Source organism: Carassius carassius, chromosome 32, assembly GCF_963082965.1.
Source record: "Carassius carassius chromosome 32, fCarCar2.1, whole genome shotgun sequence".
Taxonomy (NCBI): domain Eukaryota; kingdom Metazoa; phylum Chordata; class Actinopteri; order Cypriniformes; family Cyprinidae; genus Carassius; species Carassius carassius.
The window spans coordinates 4,180,565-4,196,282 of NC_081786.1; the positions used below are offsets into that span (position 1 = coordinate 4,180,565).

The following is a 15,718-nucleotide window of genomic DNA, read 5'->3' on the forward strand; positions in this document are numbered from 1 at the left end:
TTAATCAGCTGCAAGAGCGGCTGAGTTCGTCTTCTCGCACGCGCCATAGGGATGGCATTGCCACACACAGCAGGGCAACACAACACAACATATCAGGAGCATGCACACAGCAAACATCCCATCAGCTTTAGACATTGATCCTGGCAGCAGCACTGACAGCACCTGACCTCTGCAGCATCAGCACCAGAAGAAGCTGATCGTTCCTTCTCTCAGAAACTGAAAGCAGTAGCACATCATCATCACAACAGTAGGAGGCGAGCAGATCACATCATGCACTGGACTTTCCTCGCGTACATACTTAGATCTGTTTCCTAAACCACACTGGGAATGGACAGCTGTCTCTGAACTTAATCAGCAGAGTTTTTTCAGGACTGATAAAAAGTTCTGCGCTCGTTTATTTATACGCACACATTCCTTTACACTAGAAGGAAAGGGTTGCATGTGCGTTTTCTTTTCTATTGTGACTGTTTAAAGACTGCAGCTGTAAATTCAAAACTAAAATGCATATTATTTACGCGTTGTAAACTTACATTACAGATTAAGATACACAACATTAAGATACTTTGATATAAGATTTTAGGAATTAGTGCGTCACTTGTTCTCGGTAAGTTTCCTAAAGTGATAGTTAGCTATTAGTCAAACTTGGCTCACAAGCAAGCGCATTGATATATTGGAGGATATGGCTAAATAACAAGCTTTCGAGGAAGTTTACCTTTATAAACATAAGTTCGGATTCGTCGGAAAAGCTTGGAGCTCTAGTAACTTTTCCGCGTAAAAGCGCACAGGACGCGCAAAGAGGCGGCAGTCTGCGAGCACCATCATCACCAACTCAATAAGCGCAGCAGTTCTCTCCTCTGAAAGCAGAAAACAAGACGTAGAATGGCCGATGAGCTTGTTTTCATCACTAATGGGATTGTGCTGCTGTGATTTGTCGGACCGGAGGGAAGGTTGAGCCACACACGCTCGGTTCGTGCAGCATCGCGGTGCGCGCTCGGGGATGATCAGGATCTTCCCGGATTTCAGTGTTCAGGTGACGGCGGCGGCGGCTGCAGGTGCGGGAGCCGGTGGAGGGATGCCGGCTGCGTCCAGAGTCCCGGGAGCTACCAACGGGAACCCGCAACACGTCCAAGGTTTGACGTCTTACCAACAAAGGTACGCTGACTAAACGCAAAACATGTTTTTTTTCTTCCTTCTTTCGTTTAGGTGACATTCATACTATTCATGTCATATTTGTTGCGTCCATTCACATTCACCGTTAACAGGTTTAGCCTACATATGAATATTGGATTTCCCTGGAGGTTGCTTAAAGTGTAAACTTAGATTCCTAACGTCTCCGTTTCACTGAGATCCGGGGTTTTCGTCATTTATTAGACACAAAACACCACAAGATATAAAGCAATCCGTTTATCGAAGCTGTAAAGTTTTACTATGTGTCAAATTCCAGAACACACACACACATGTAAAGAAAAGTCATATTATGATTTATAGTCAATATAAATGTTTTGCAATTCATACAAATAAGCATTTCAAATATTCAAAGCAACTGTGATAATTACAAAACTGGCATTGTGAACTATTTCAGTGCACAGAAAACTCACTTCAGAAAAAAATATCTTAAATTATTCATTTAAAATGACAACTGCATGCAAAAATGAATGAATAATTCTTACTTTCATCCTAGAACATAGTTTTTAATAGATTAAACAAGATATTTAAAAAAAATATATATAGTTGCAAAACGTCAATCTCCAAAGCCAAGAAAGCACCACTTGATCACATAGTGTGATTTAGATTCATACAAATAGATATTAAGTCTTTGTAAAGTCTGTAAAATTGCTAAACAGATTTATTTTTTATTTTATTTATTTATTTCACATAAATTCACACAGTAATTTTCATCATCTACTAAAGCTAAGCGTAGACTGGCGTTAATGGATGCGAATGTTCTGATCTTAGTATATCAGCAGAATCAAGTGCACACATGCTTACATATACTGTCACGTTCAATTAAACAGTCTGTTTAGAGCACAACACAATAAACAGGACATTAAAAAGGGGTGACTGTCACCCCATGACCTTGACAGGTCACAGGTTCTAATGCACAGCAGAAACAGGCCTTTATTCACGTCAAGACGGATTCATTTAGAAAAATATAAATAATATATTGAATGTGCATTAGTGCAAAAAAATTAATAAAATTAAAATAAAAAAATCCATATTTGCACCGTGCACGTTTTTCTAATGCACGTATCTTTGAATCTAACAGATGGATATTGCATAAGAGGTATCGCTTTTATATATTTAATGTAAAAAAAAGATACTTAGTGCTTGGTTCAAAATAATTTAGTCTCAGATTAAAAAACATCAACTTGGCATGTTGATTGATTTTGACAGCTGTCAATCATATCATTTGACACTTTTCAGAAAATACGAAAGCAAAAATCAGCATGCAAACGTTCAAAAGGTGTCATGAAGCGATTTCTCAAGCCTTTCGTTGATGTATCACAAAAACCTGTATATTCCCCCCAAAACTCAAACTATTTCCAACTACAACTGAGTGGCGTTGTTGCGCCGGCAGGAGAGGGAGATGAGAGGGAGAGAGAGGCAGGAAAAAAGCTGAAAAATGCGGACAAACATACAGGGAAGAAGCGGCTGTGTTCGAGGGGCACATCGTGATGTAAAAGCCCCTCTCGTGCACTGATTCCTGCCTTCGTTTCCCCCGCGAGGACAGCCGCCGGATCGCACGAGCGTCCCCGGGTTTCCTCTCACTTTATTGGCATGCCTTTGGATCTCAGCGTCGGCTGGTCTCGCTCCCGTCTGAACGCGTCTTAACGCACGGAGACACGGGCACGAGCGCTCGGGTATCACCGATGGCGTTGCTTCGATGCTCCCGGTTCCGCTGTCAGCTGCTCACCGCTTGAAATCCGGAGGAAAAAAGTGTAATTAATAATTGCAGGAAGATGGCGCCCACCAAGCCCAGCATTCAGCAAGACCCTTCCAGAAGAGAACGGTAAACGCTCGGTTTGTTGTGTGTCTGTGGAAACGCGTGCGCTGACGGGCATTTTGGACTGATGTGAAACTTTGCCCTTTCCGCAGGAGTGTGTGTGTGAGGGGTTGGGTAACAGGTATACCAAATACACGCTGACAGAAAGCGTGAGTGTGTGGGTTTGCTGTGCGTGTGTGTCTGAGAGAGAGAAAGTGTGTGTGTGTGTGTGTGTGTGTGTGTGTGTGTGTGTGTGTGTGTGTTTTGGTGGACAGAGGACATGACCGTTGAATGTGTTCAGCGTGTATCGCACTGCTGGCAGGTTTCGCGGGAAATTTGTGAACATTCGAACGCGACCATGTTGCAGCGTTGTATCCGCTCGGCGTTTGTTTTCGCGGCATTAGGCCAATCTTGAGTAAAACACTGTTTGCTGCTGTGAAATAATGTCCACCAGGCTGCTGTTTGACGAAGTTTCAACGTAGGTTGATGTGGGTTTGAGTTCTCTGTTGGATCAGAAACTCTTGATGGGTTTGTGATTTGAAGACTAAATAAATCTGCACTTTGAAATGACAGTATCTTGACAAATCTTGCAATTATGAAATTATTTGATCTCTAGATCTGAAGTTGTGATAAGACTATTTTAATGTGCGAATAAAGCATCATCAAGTGGCTGTTTGAGGACTAGTAAATATTAGAAAATGTAGATGGATTTCATGTGCATATTTCTTTCATCTAAGGATTAGTTTTTTTGATCTGAAATTTTGATATGACTGTTGTATTGCTGTTTTGTCTTCAGATGACTGAATTAATCTGCAGTTATGAAATTACTAATGATCTGAAATTACAACAAGGGTGAATCTTATTTACACTAGTCAGGTATGTGTCATCAAAACATTTTATTGCAAATGCATCAGTTTTTTGAGTTTAGATGACAAGTGGCTGTCAGATTACATCTTAAAATATCACTGGTCCTTCTTACATAAACTCATATGAACAATAGGTATTGTAGGTATTTTTTCTCCTTAGCTTTCAGGAGTATTAAATAAGGCAGCACTGATTCACGCCTCACTGCGTGCGCCATACAGCTTGTTGAACTAATGTTAAATTGTATGCAATAATTCACCTGCAGTGTGTGTACAAAATATCAGCTGTAGAGCCAGTGACATTTTACAATGTAAACACAGCCGGATTCATATACTGTAGCAACTCCACAAGATTGTGTGCCTGACCGGACTGTGAATGGTTATCATTAGCAAGCTTGACAAAACTCTCATCGAGCTCGATTATTTTATGATTCCCATTTGGAACACACAGATTACACTAATGCACCTACATCTAAATAGGCCACGACATTAGAATTATATTCCACCCCCTGCCAGTCATAACAGCAGGAGATGTTTATGCCAAGTCAGTCTGCAGTAATCTTTCTGGCGGGAGCATATTTGTGTGCCATTCCGAGCATATCGCAGAGATAGGAATCTTGAAGATGGAATTAATTTGGGGGGGGGGGGGGGCTTCATAGCCAGTGCATGAGTGCTTCTTTTATCACCTGTTTCCGACCGGCATTCTGAAGGGCTAAATTGCACTCTGTGATTTGTTACGTGGCTCCACTTGAGAGCTGAACCGAATAACACTGGGGCTGAAATTCTCAAGGAAGGTTTGGGAGTTTATTTTTTAATGCAGTGCTGGTTACTAGCGCTGTAGCGAGTTTTGGGAAGGGAGGGATTGTGCTCTTGGGCGAAGCAATTCTGAAGGAGTTGGACGCAAATTCACAGAGTGAGAGAGAGAGATTGGTTGGCGTGAATTTATACCCAACACTAAACACAAAGTTGGCTTTGTGTTGAAGAAAGCAATGCCTCCCTCCCTCACTGTGAGCAAACAAAAGTGCTAAATTGTTCCATTTCCTCTCCTACGGTGCAGCAGTGGATCCATAGATTGAGAGCGGTGCTGTGGCATTGTGAAATGCTTGGGGTTTATTTGGTGTTGCATTATAAAGTATCGTCTCTCTAATAGCTTGTGTATCAACAGGTCCATTAACAAGATGCCATATGTGATGCATATCGCTTCTGTTTCAGGTTAAAAATGTAAATGAATGTATAAGGGAAAAGTGTGTATCTTTAGTTTTTTCACCGTCGATTGTTTTAAATGGGCCTGCAGTGTGGCAGATTTATTCTGTGTAGGTTCTAAATTAATATGGGCTCATAAAAGCTGCATGCATAATGATTATAATAAAATGAACTAACAATTGGACTATAGCATGTCGCGCTGCAACTTCTTTCATGTCAGCTAACATGTAAATGACGAAAATTGGCCTGTTTGTTATTATAATCGCATTCCGACATGTTGCTGCTCATTGTAATAATCCTTTGATGTGAAATTATGAATATCAGCATCTCGCTAAATGCTCAGGAGCCTCAGTGTGCTGGGTTTGTGATCATTTTTTTATTCCCAAATCACAGAGTATTAGATATGCATACGTTTATGGTGGAAACAAAGCAGCGATGTTCTCCAAATGCTGGGGAGGCAGACAGCCCAAGCTGAGCTATACCATCACACAAAGGACGCACCAGTTCCACCCGTTGATTCGCCAGCAAGAAACGCGGCATGGAATGGAAGCAAATAAGCAATTCTGATGTGTATTTATCACAATTAAGAGGGATTTCCAGCCCCCATCTGTGGCTGGTGCTCTGCGTGTTGTGCGGTGATTACTGCGGCTCTCGCCAGCCATCACTCGTCTCTGTTATTGTGAAGGTCAGAGCAGAGAGGCAGACATAAAGAAGATGCATCCCGCAAAGGTAATCGTGCAGTCTCTCGATGCATTACTGCACAGCTCATGAAGTCAGATGTATACATCTCTACATCTGAGCTGAGGTGTTTGATTGTTCTTTTAGTTGAGGTTTTTATGCACATATCAGGAAATCAGTTGTAGGTAGATCAGTGCAATGGCACACTGAATGACCTTTTACATTTTTGATTTTGTGTGTATAAATACTGAAGTTTTTTTTGTTATCATGATGTGACTTTTTTTTTAATTTCTTTTTCTTTTTATTTCAGTGCGTTAATTTCCACCATTTTTGTCCAAGAAAATATTTATTCAACATACTGTATGTTGATCTTTTGTGACAATGTGCCCCAGTAGTGGTGTGTATTGTTGCACTTTATGGGGTAAGTTGTCACAGTGGAACCTGCCATTAAATGACCAAATACAGGCTTTCATCATGATTCAAACAGTAAATACCTTAAATAACAAAACCATTCATGCAAAATGTAATGTAATCAAAGATGTCCAACTTGACACTGAGAAATGCTGAACAGTTTTCATTATTTAGTGTCTCTTGTCTGAATGTACGTCAGTGTGGTTTTGTTTATTTAAACAGTAAATATATGATGATAATGGATATTTTAGTGTGGAGGACAGACATTCTCAAAATTAATTTAAAGGAATAGTTCATTTAAAAATGAAAAGTCATTAACCTCTACAGTATTTCTTTCTTCTGTTCAACACAAAAAAAATCTATTTTAAGTAACTGTTGCCGGTAGCCATTGAATTCCATAGTATGGAAAAAAAAAAAACTATGGAAGTCGATGGCTACAAGCAGCTGTTTGGTTACCAACATTCTTCAAAACATCTTTTAAACCGTTTGAAACCAGCATACATAATCACTTTACCTGGACATTTGATTGTGACAACTAGGCCTGGTTTCCCCGTACTTACAGTATAGCTGACGTCTCTATACGGAAGGCCTTTAAATTTCAAAGGACTTAAGTCAGTACATACGTGCCTTTTTATGCCAGAGAGAAGAGATCAGAGATGATCGTGCTCTAGGCGGCTAAAGTGTTGCTTCTGAATGTCACAGGTTTTGTTATGGTTTGCGGCTGCGGTAAAACCCGAGCTCCCCTTCTACGCGTTTAATGTCCACAGTGGTTTTAAGACCTTCATTTAGTATCTGGCTCTAAAGACAGATGTTCTGCCCGCTGACTCCCATCTGCTTCTTTGGTTTGGCTGTGCTGCGATCATCTACTGCTGGCAGCAAGCGTTGCCCTTTACTCGCCCCCTCTAGTGTTCCAGCAGCACTTCTGAGCCTGAACAAACTCCACAGCGCTTCCAGAATACATGTGTAATCCTTCTCTATATGCATTGGTATAGAAAATGGATTTAAATGCATTGCATACTTGGATTTGCAGATATTGCGCACATTGAACAATGCCTTTATCGTTTTGATTTGAAGATATTGAAAGCTTGTGTTAGATTTAGATGTGAGATGGTTTTTCCATAGCTCTATTTAGCATTGAAAATATAGAACAGAAGCATAATACCACTCAAATACTGTTAGGCTACTTTTGTTTTTCCTGAACTCAACTGCTTGATTGTTTATATCATGGCAAAATACAAACTGTTTTGCCATTTTCACCCACCAATATATTCATATAGTACTAAATGTGCATAGATACAGTATAAATGCTTGATTCAGTTTTGACACAAATTGTAAATTGTTATTGGCCAGTGATTATATTAATCTTATACATTTCAACTCTATTCAGTATACACATGTAAAATGTATACCGTTTGATGTAAAGTATAAATGTAAAAGCTTTATGATTTACATCATCACAAACCTGCATTCTTGGATTTAGTACATCCAATTTTATTTGCATACATAAATTATCCATGTAATAAAAAAGCAATATACATGTGAGTGTGTGTGTGTCTATGTGTGTACATGGTCACCGTGAATTTGCCAAGTAAGACATGTTCCTGGATCAACATTACTGTCCAAAAATTTAGACTTAACCCATAACTTAACTAAACCTAACTCTACCCATAACTCTTCTTAAAATCAGTGGGAAATGATAGCTGAGCAACAAAGGTGTAGAAAAACCTAACCCTGATTGTAAGCCTAAAATAGATATTTCCTTGAAAAGATATATCTCAATTCTGATTGGTTCATTGGAATGTTGATCTAGGGACACGTTGTACTTGGTGAAATCACACTCATCGGATTATATATATATATATATATATATATATATATATATATATACAGTACAGACCAAAAGTTTGGACACACCTTCTCATTCAAAGAGTTGTGATGGGGAGAGTGATGGGGTGCTGCGCCAGATGACCTGGCCTCCACAGTCACCGGACCTGAACCCAATCGAGATGGTTTAGGGGTGAGCTGGACCGCAGACAGAAGGCAAAAGGGCTAACAAGTGCTAAGCATCTCTCGGGGAACTCCTTCAAGACTGTTGGAAGACCATTTCAGGTGACTACCTCTTGAAGCTCATCAAGAGAATGCCAAGAGTGTGCAAAGTAGGGCTGCACGATTAACCTTTATCGCATCGATATTGAGGTTTTAACTCCCGCAATAACCTAACCTCAGGAGTCTGAGGTTTTTTCCCCCGCCTCTGACATTTGAGTGACAAACCTATTAGCCAATCAAAATGGTCGAATCTCGCGTTCCTGCAGCAATATGATGCATGCACAAAAAATGTGGATGAAGACGAAGCCACGACTAGCCATGGAAAAAGTAAGCAACCAAGCATTAAAACTGCATTCGCTTCTGTTACGCCATATGAAAAGTCCTCAAGAAGGCACATTGAAATCACGACGGCTATAACACGTTATATCGCAAAAGAAATGATTCCCCTGAATACAGTCTCAGTTATTTTAAAATGTGTGTGCACTGTGCAATATAACAGTTTCATGTTCAGTAAATGGCAGTGGACTACAGAATTATTTTGTTTTTCTAATTGTAAATCTAAATCTAATAAGAATTCATTTTCTATTTTTCAGTGTTTAAGATTGTTAAATTTAAAAATAAATGACCAAGTGGTTAAGTTCATTTCCATTATGTCTTATTCTTTGGTATTTAGGTTCAGGTATTTAATAATCACGAAGCATCAAACAATCTCATTACCTCAATAACTACCTCAATAACTATGTATGTAGTTTATTTAGCCCTCTGTGTCGTAAAAGTAACAACATATTTTATTCATAATTTTAGGTTTTATGCACTTAAAAGTATTGAACGCAAAAATCGAAAATCGCATCGCAATCGCAATATTTGTCAGAAAAAACGCAATTAGGTTTTTTCTCAAAATCGTGCACCCCTAGTGCAAAGCAGTAATCAAAGCAAAACGTGGCTACTTTGAAGAACCTACAATATGACATATTTTCAGTTGTTTCACACTTTTTTGTTATGTATATAATTCTATATATAATTCCACATGTGTTAATTCATAGTTTTGATGCCTTCAGTGTGAATCTACAATTTTCATAGTCATGAAAATAAAGAAAACTCTTTGAATGAAAAGGTGTGATCAAACTTTTGGTCTGTACTGTATATATAGAAAATATCAACATGCAAAATGTAAACTATGTAAAACTACTGTAAAACAACGTTTTTTTAAAAACTTTTTTTTTCATTTTCACTTTCATACTCCAAGAATCTGTTTTATTAAAAAATGTATGTATGTATGTATGTATGTATGTGTGTGTGTATATATATATATATATATATATATATATATATATATATATATATATATATATATATATATACATATATGTGCGTGTGTGTGTATATGTTTCACATTTTTAATTTACGTTGTTAAAAAATATGGGTTCCTATGAGAAAATTATGTAAAATGAATTCCAGAGTATTCCAGATTAATATTCTGTAATACGTCTCATTACGGAAGTTAAATATGTTTTAAATGTCTATAATATCATTTTAAATAGTAGTTCCTGTTATCAAGAATCGATTTGATCATCCGCATCTGCATGGACCTTGTAGGAGATCCAGAGTTCCGCCTGCAAAATTTCAATTGATTATTCCTGTTTGGCAGAAGAGCTGCTAGAAGACACAGCTCACATGACTCGACACATGCCGCCCTCGCACCTCACTGTAATACCCGCTGCACACCCTGATAAATAAATTTTGTGATGCATATGGCCCACCTGTCACTTTAATAAGTGAATGTCATAGCTGTGATTTGGCTGTAAATGGAGGTAAGCCCCCATCACCTCGTCTCACAAAGGAGTTACAGCACGCCGAGGTATTTTCTCTATAGCATTCCTTACGCATGTCGTCACCTAAGGAAGCCCCCTTTGCGGGGATTTACTGACTGCTTTTGTGCCGGCATTTTCCCAGGCTTATCACTGGGTACACTCATCTAAAGCAGCACCGCAGGACGCTGTGTCAGCCACTTCTGTGTCTCTTGCCACTTCCTGTGCTTTGACGTACCAAAGGCAAACTTTTTGAATTGATAATATATCTGTCCGTGTGTGGCGTGTAATGAAGTAACAGTAGGTCTTTCTTCAGGGAAAGGCTAAAATTAGCTCACAGTCCTGACAAATGAAGGCCTTTCCAGCAGCAGACTGTGGGAAAAGGTCAAATTGCTTATTGATGCTGTACAGCACAATAGCCATCAGCTAAAGTAAACACACACTAGCTTTCAGAGCTTTTGCAAGAAGAAAGAGAATTTTATTAAGGGACATATGACATTTGTGCTATATTTACTAGTATATCAAATGGATAGTTCAGAGTCTAATTATAATCCAATAAATGCACATTTTTGATTGTACACAGTATTGACAATTGTTAACAGCCTATAATTAGAATAATCTGGACAATTAACAGTTTACAATTCTCTAAATTTATCCATCCTATCTGTCTGTCTTTCATTTGTTTGTTTGTTCGTTCATTCATTACATCATTCTATCTATTCAGTCATTATATCTATCTATCTATCTGAGGCATAGTACCATGAAAAAGCACTAAAAAAAATTTCAGTTAGTTTATTTTCATCTGAAAATACGGCTTGCAGTTGCATCAAACAATGGTATAAATATCATTCAATGTCAATTGTAATAATTTTAATGCACAATTGCAATTACAATTTCAAGGGAATACCTTTCACTTTCACTTCACTTTCTATCTATCTATCTATCTATCTATCTATCTATCTATCTATCTATCTATCTATCTATCTATCTATCTATCTATCTATCTATCTATCTATCTATCTATCTATCTATCTATAAGGGCTGCATGATTATGACAAAAAAATATAATGGTCGATAATTCCCTTGAAATTGTAATTGCAATTGTGCATTAAAATTATTACAATTGACATTGAATGATATTTATACCATTGTTTGATGCAACTGCAAGCCGTATTTTCAGATGAAAATAAACTAACTGAAATTTTTTTTAGTGCTTTTTCATGGTACTATGCCTCAAATGTTAACTATACATGTACATCGGATTGGTTTCTTCTTTAAATTTATAAAAAAAGTTAAAATATGAATGGTATTATAATGTTATACTAAAACTAAAATGAAAATAAAGGGAAACCCCCTTAAGATAACATCTTAAGCATGCAGTATACCGTAAGGGGACTTTGAACGATTAATTGCTGCTTTGAACGATTACGCAATTGAGGCATCCATAATTGTAATCGCGATTATAAATTGTATTAATTGTGCAGCTCTCTATCTATTTATCTATCGTTCTATCATTCTATCTATCACTATTTCGTTCTATCTATTCCATCATTGTATGGATCTCTCTATTCTATTGTACTGTTGTATTGTCATTCTATCTATCTATTCTGTCTATATGCCATTAGTTTACAATGAAATCAGTTCCCGTCCGTCCGTCCATTTAGAATTAACATGAACAATCAATTCACATGAATCGCTTAAAAACTCAGAGTATTTTCTGTCAGTCTTATTAAAGCAACTGTATACCTCAAACAAGCATTTTCATTCCTTTTATTTTTAAGCATTTTCACGATTTACAAACTAAGCTCAGGGATACACATTTGAAAGACTTTAAATTTTGCTCATGAACAAGCAAGCCATGTGCACGACATAAACGTGTATGCCGACATCTCGAGCTCTCCTTCACCTTTCAGACGGTGCTCAGAGAGCAGAAACGTATAGAACAGCTTTCGACGGAACAGAAAACAACTTTCCAGAAAGTGTACTTGAAGTAGTTGAGGTTTTGTGAGGTCACATCCATTTTTTCCCTTCTCTCTCTCCTATGTCATTTCATGGCTGCACGGCTCTCTTCTTTTTAATTCTTTTCATCTCATTATAGCCTCCTGTGTTTGAAAGTCTAGGTCAATAAGGATGGGCACATTGTGAATTTCATGATCTGTGTAGTGGAACAAATTGAAAGCAAAGCCTATATCAATCACACTGAAGGCAGGGTTAATTGTTCCTGCTTCACAAGAACTGTGGACAGATAAAGGCATAATGAAACACTTATGGCTCTGATGTGGGCACTCCTCAGGATGAAATGATAGAAAACAAAACAAATGTTTACTCCTATAGTAATTACTTAAGTGCAAAAGTCAACGAATGAGAAACACACTTTGATTTGCGTGTCCTTGAAATAGCCTGTTTTATTCCACCTGCATTCTGTGCCCTTCAACTTTCGTTATGTTATGATTTTTCCTGCATGGCATTGTGGGTATTCTCTTGTTCTTACAGGAGATACATGCTGCATTTTGATCTTGGTTTGCTTGGATCATGGATTGCTTTCTTGGAATTGTTTATTTGCATGTTAATTTTATAAACCAAGAATGAAATTGTAAAATGTACAAAGTTGTAAGAAAACGAATCACAACGCGTATATGCATATTTATGAATAATATGTATTGCTTTCATATTTTAACGAAAGAAAATAAATAATAATCTTTCATAGTGTTTAATCAGAATGTAAATAAAGAATTGAAGCAGGTTGCGAAATTTGTTTCAAGTTGACCTTTAACTGGTGATTATTGTTATTTTTATGTTATAATATTATAGATATCTGTACTGTATATAATTTTTTTTTTTAATTATGGCCTAACTTTATTTTTTATTTTTCTTAAAAATGTAATTAATATCTATAAATCTAGTAATAAGTAGTCTGGCTGCCACAATTTTTTTTTTTTTTTTTTGCATCAGATGGATTAATACTTTTTAGTTTATTTTTCTCTAAGAAATGTTCTTTGATGCGTGTCCTTGAAAGGGCCCGAATTATTCCACCTGCATTCTGTGCCCTTCATTTATTGTTGTCATGATTTTCCTGCATGGCATTGTGGGTAATCTCTAGCTTTTACCAGAGAATCTGGATTTGAGCACAAAAACTACACAGAATAGCAGACACATCCTGCATTGTGATGCAGACTTAAGTAGAAGATCTTAGCTTGCTTGGATCACGGATTGCTTTCTTGGAATTGTTTACTTTCATATTTATTGCATAAACCCAGAATGAAATGGTAAACTGCAGAAATTTGTAATAAAACAAGTCGCAAATACATGCACGCATACAAAAGCGCACTCGGGTAGGGTCGTGCATGCATACATACTCAGACACACGTGTATTTATATTATATATACACGTTCTCAGTATTTAGTTAATTGAACTCTAAAGTCCATGCACAACACAGTGGATAATTCTGAAAATTAATGAGAATGATAATTCTTCAAAGACTGTTCCAGACTTTGCCCAAACTCATTAACTAAATCTCTCATTTAAATACATTGTAAAGACTTTCGGGAAAAAGAGAGAGGGGAAAAAACATTATTGCTTTGTAAGCATTAACCTGATTTGAAAATGCTGAGATGCTGAATTTTATGGAAGACTGGAAGTCTATCAGTCTGTATTCTCAAACTGAAATCCTGCGCTAAACTCGTCTATCTGCTATAATACCGGACGATAAACCTGGTCACATGGTGAAGGAAAACAATCCATTGCCTCTACTGGTTTATTTGTCCAGGGAATAAATTCAGTTTTGAGTTGTTGATCTTAGTTCATTGTAAATCCTCTGAGACCGTCACATGTAAGCGGATCTCTACCTTTGGCTTTAAACCATAATAGTTATAGAAAGACTTCAAAAACAGATTCAATGTTGTGATATTTTTTCATTTAAGCAGTAAGTTTTAGAACAGTAAAACTGTTCACATGGCAGTTCAGTGGGTAAAAGACACCGTGACAAAGAGACATTTTTAGAGAACATAATGCTAAAGTCTATTTATTATTATAAAGATTTCCCTTAATTAAGTTAGTTATACACTAGAGAAAAATTAGGCAAGAAACATTAACTTAAACATGAATTTTTAAACGGAAACTATATTTTTGTTGTTGTAAATCATTCCGATAATCTTTGTGTTATTTACAACTTCGACTAAACTTTAAATAAACCAAATTAACGGTTTCCTTTGCTTGACTTGGAGAAATTTGTCTTAGCCTAGCGCATTATCCTTCCAGTACTGAAGATGTTTCTTAAAGTTAATGTTTCTCGTTGTTGTCATCTTCTGATGGTGTCAGTTAGATGTTACACATGATATTTGGCTCGTTCCCTCTTCCTCTCCACAGAAATTACTGCTCAACTTCCTCTGTTCTATGCAATTCTCTTCTGTCTTTACCTAAGAGACAAAAACTGAAATACTGTACCTCAGAGACAGAAGAAGTGTGAGTGGTTAAGAATGTGGATAATCGTTTGGCGGTCAGGTCTGTGGAGGGGTGGGAATGAACGCGGGGAATTGGAGATCTGCTCAGGTCGTGATCTCGGGCCAGTATCGATGTCAACCCTAGTTTCGGTGTTGCCACAGGGATTTGATAACTAGAATTGTAAAATTTTAGATTTTTCAGAAGTTTTTCAGATTTCAAATGCTTTCTTTGACTCCTAAAAACACGTAGAAACATGCATGCGTTAAAGGGATAATTCACCAATGATGTCATGATTTAATTCCTCACCCTCATGTTGGTCCAAACCTGTACGAGTTTCTTTCTTGTGTAGACCGGAGAAGGAGCTGCTCAGCAGTACAAACCGTTGTTGCCGTGCAGTTGAATAGTAGTCCATATGACTTCTGCTCTATATTTTAGCTTTTCTTAAGCCATATGATGATGAGAATTTTTTTTCAGTCTGTTTGCCACACAAAGTTATCGTATCATTTAGTAATGTCAATCATTAATCATGATTAATCGCATCCAAAATAAGTTTTTGTTTACATAATATATATATATGTGTGTGTACTGTGAAAATATTTAGATGTAAATATTTATATTCATATAATTTATATAATTTATAAATATATGTGATATATGAACATAATATATACATGTATTTATATATACATAACAAAGATACACAGTACACACACATATGCATTATGTAAACAAAAAAATATTTTGAATGCATTTAATCTCGATTAAATGTTTAACAGCACTAATATAATTTGGAATATAGCCGGGATAATCATAAAGATGTTTGTGCATTATTTTTGGAACTTAAGAACAGCAATCATCTTTCACTGAATTGACAAGAACAGCATCAAAACCTGGCCTAGCATCTTATTATGTGTTTCACAGAAGAAAGAAAATACAGGTTTTGCATGACATGATGGTGAGTAAGTAAATGCACAATTTCCTTTTTTTGTGCAAGCTATTCCTTTGAATGCTTCATCTAAACTAAAACATACAAGTTATAGACATACCAAAAATGTTGCCAAGTAAGAATTATAATATGATGTAATGTAATATAATATCAAGAAATTGTTGCTGAGTAAGGAATATAATACAGCATTTTTTTTATTTTTTTGACGTTTTACTGTATTATATTTTAAAGTGGATTGTTCATTTTAAAATCCAAACCAACCAAGCCTCAAATAGCATCATGTAGAGATGACAGGAAGTGCTGTACTGGCAGTTAAGATGGTGTAAATGTTGGACTTGT

At 36.9% G+C, this 15,718-nt stretch overlaps 1 protein-coding gene across 4 annotated transcripts in view; it reads left to right on the forward strand.

Annotated features, from left to right (window-relative positions):
* The first annotated feature begins 662 nt into the window (after positions 1 to 662).
* LOC132112450 (neuronal PAS domain-containing protein 3) overlaps positions 663 to 15,718 on the forward strand; it is a 312,773-nt gene continuing 297,717 nt past the window's right edge. For 2 of the 4 annotated variants that reach the window (XM_059519926.1, XM_059519927.1), the window contains exon 1: positions 663 to 1,152. In XM_059519926.1, the coding sequence (XP_059375909.1) occupies positions 998 to 1,152 (155 nt within the window). In that variant the 5' untranslated portion in view covers positions 663 to 997. Of the gene's footprint in view, positions 1,153 to 2,385; positions 3,011 to 15,718 lie in introns of those variants that run through there. The other 2 variants (XM_059519929.1, XM_059519928.1) reach the window with 2 other exon arrangements.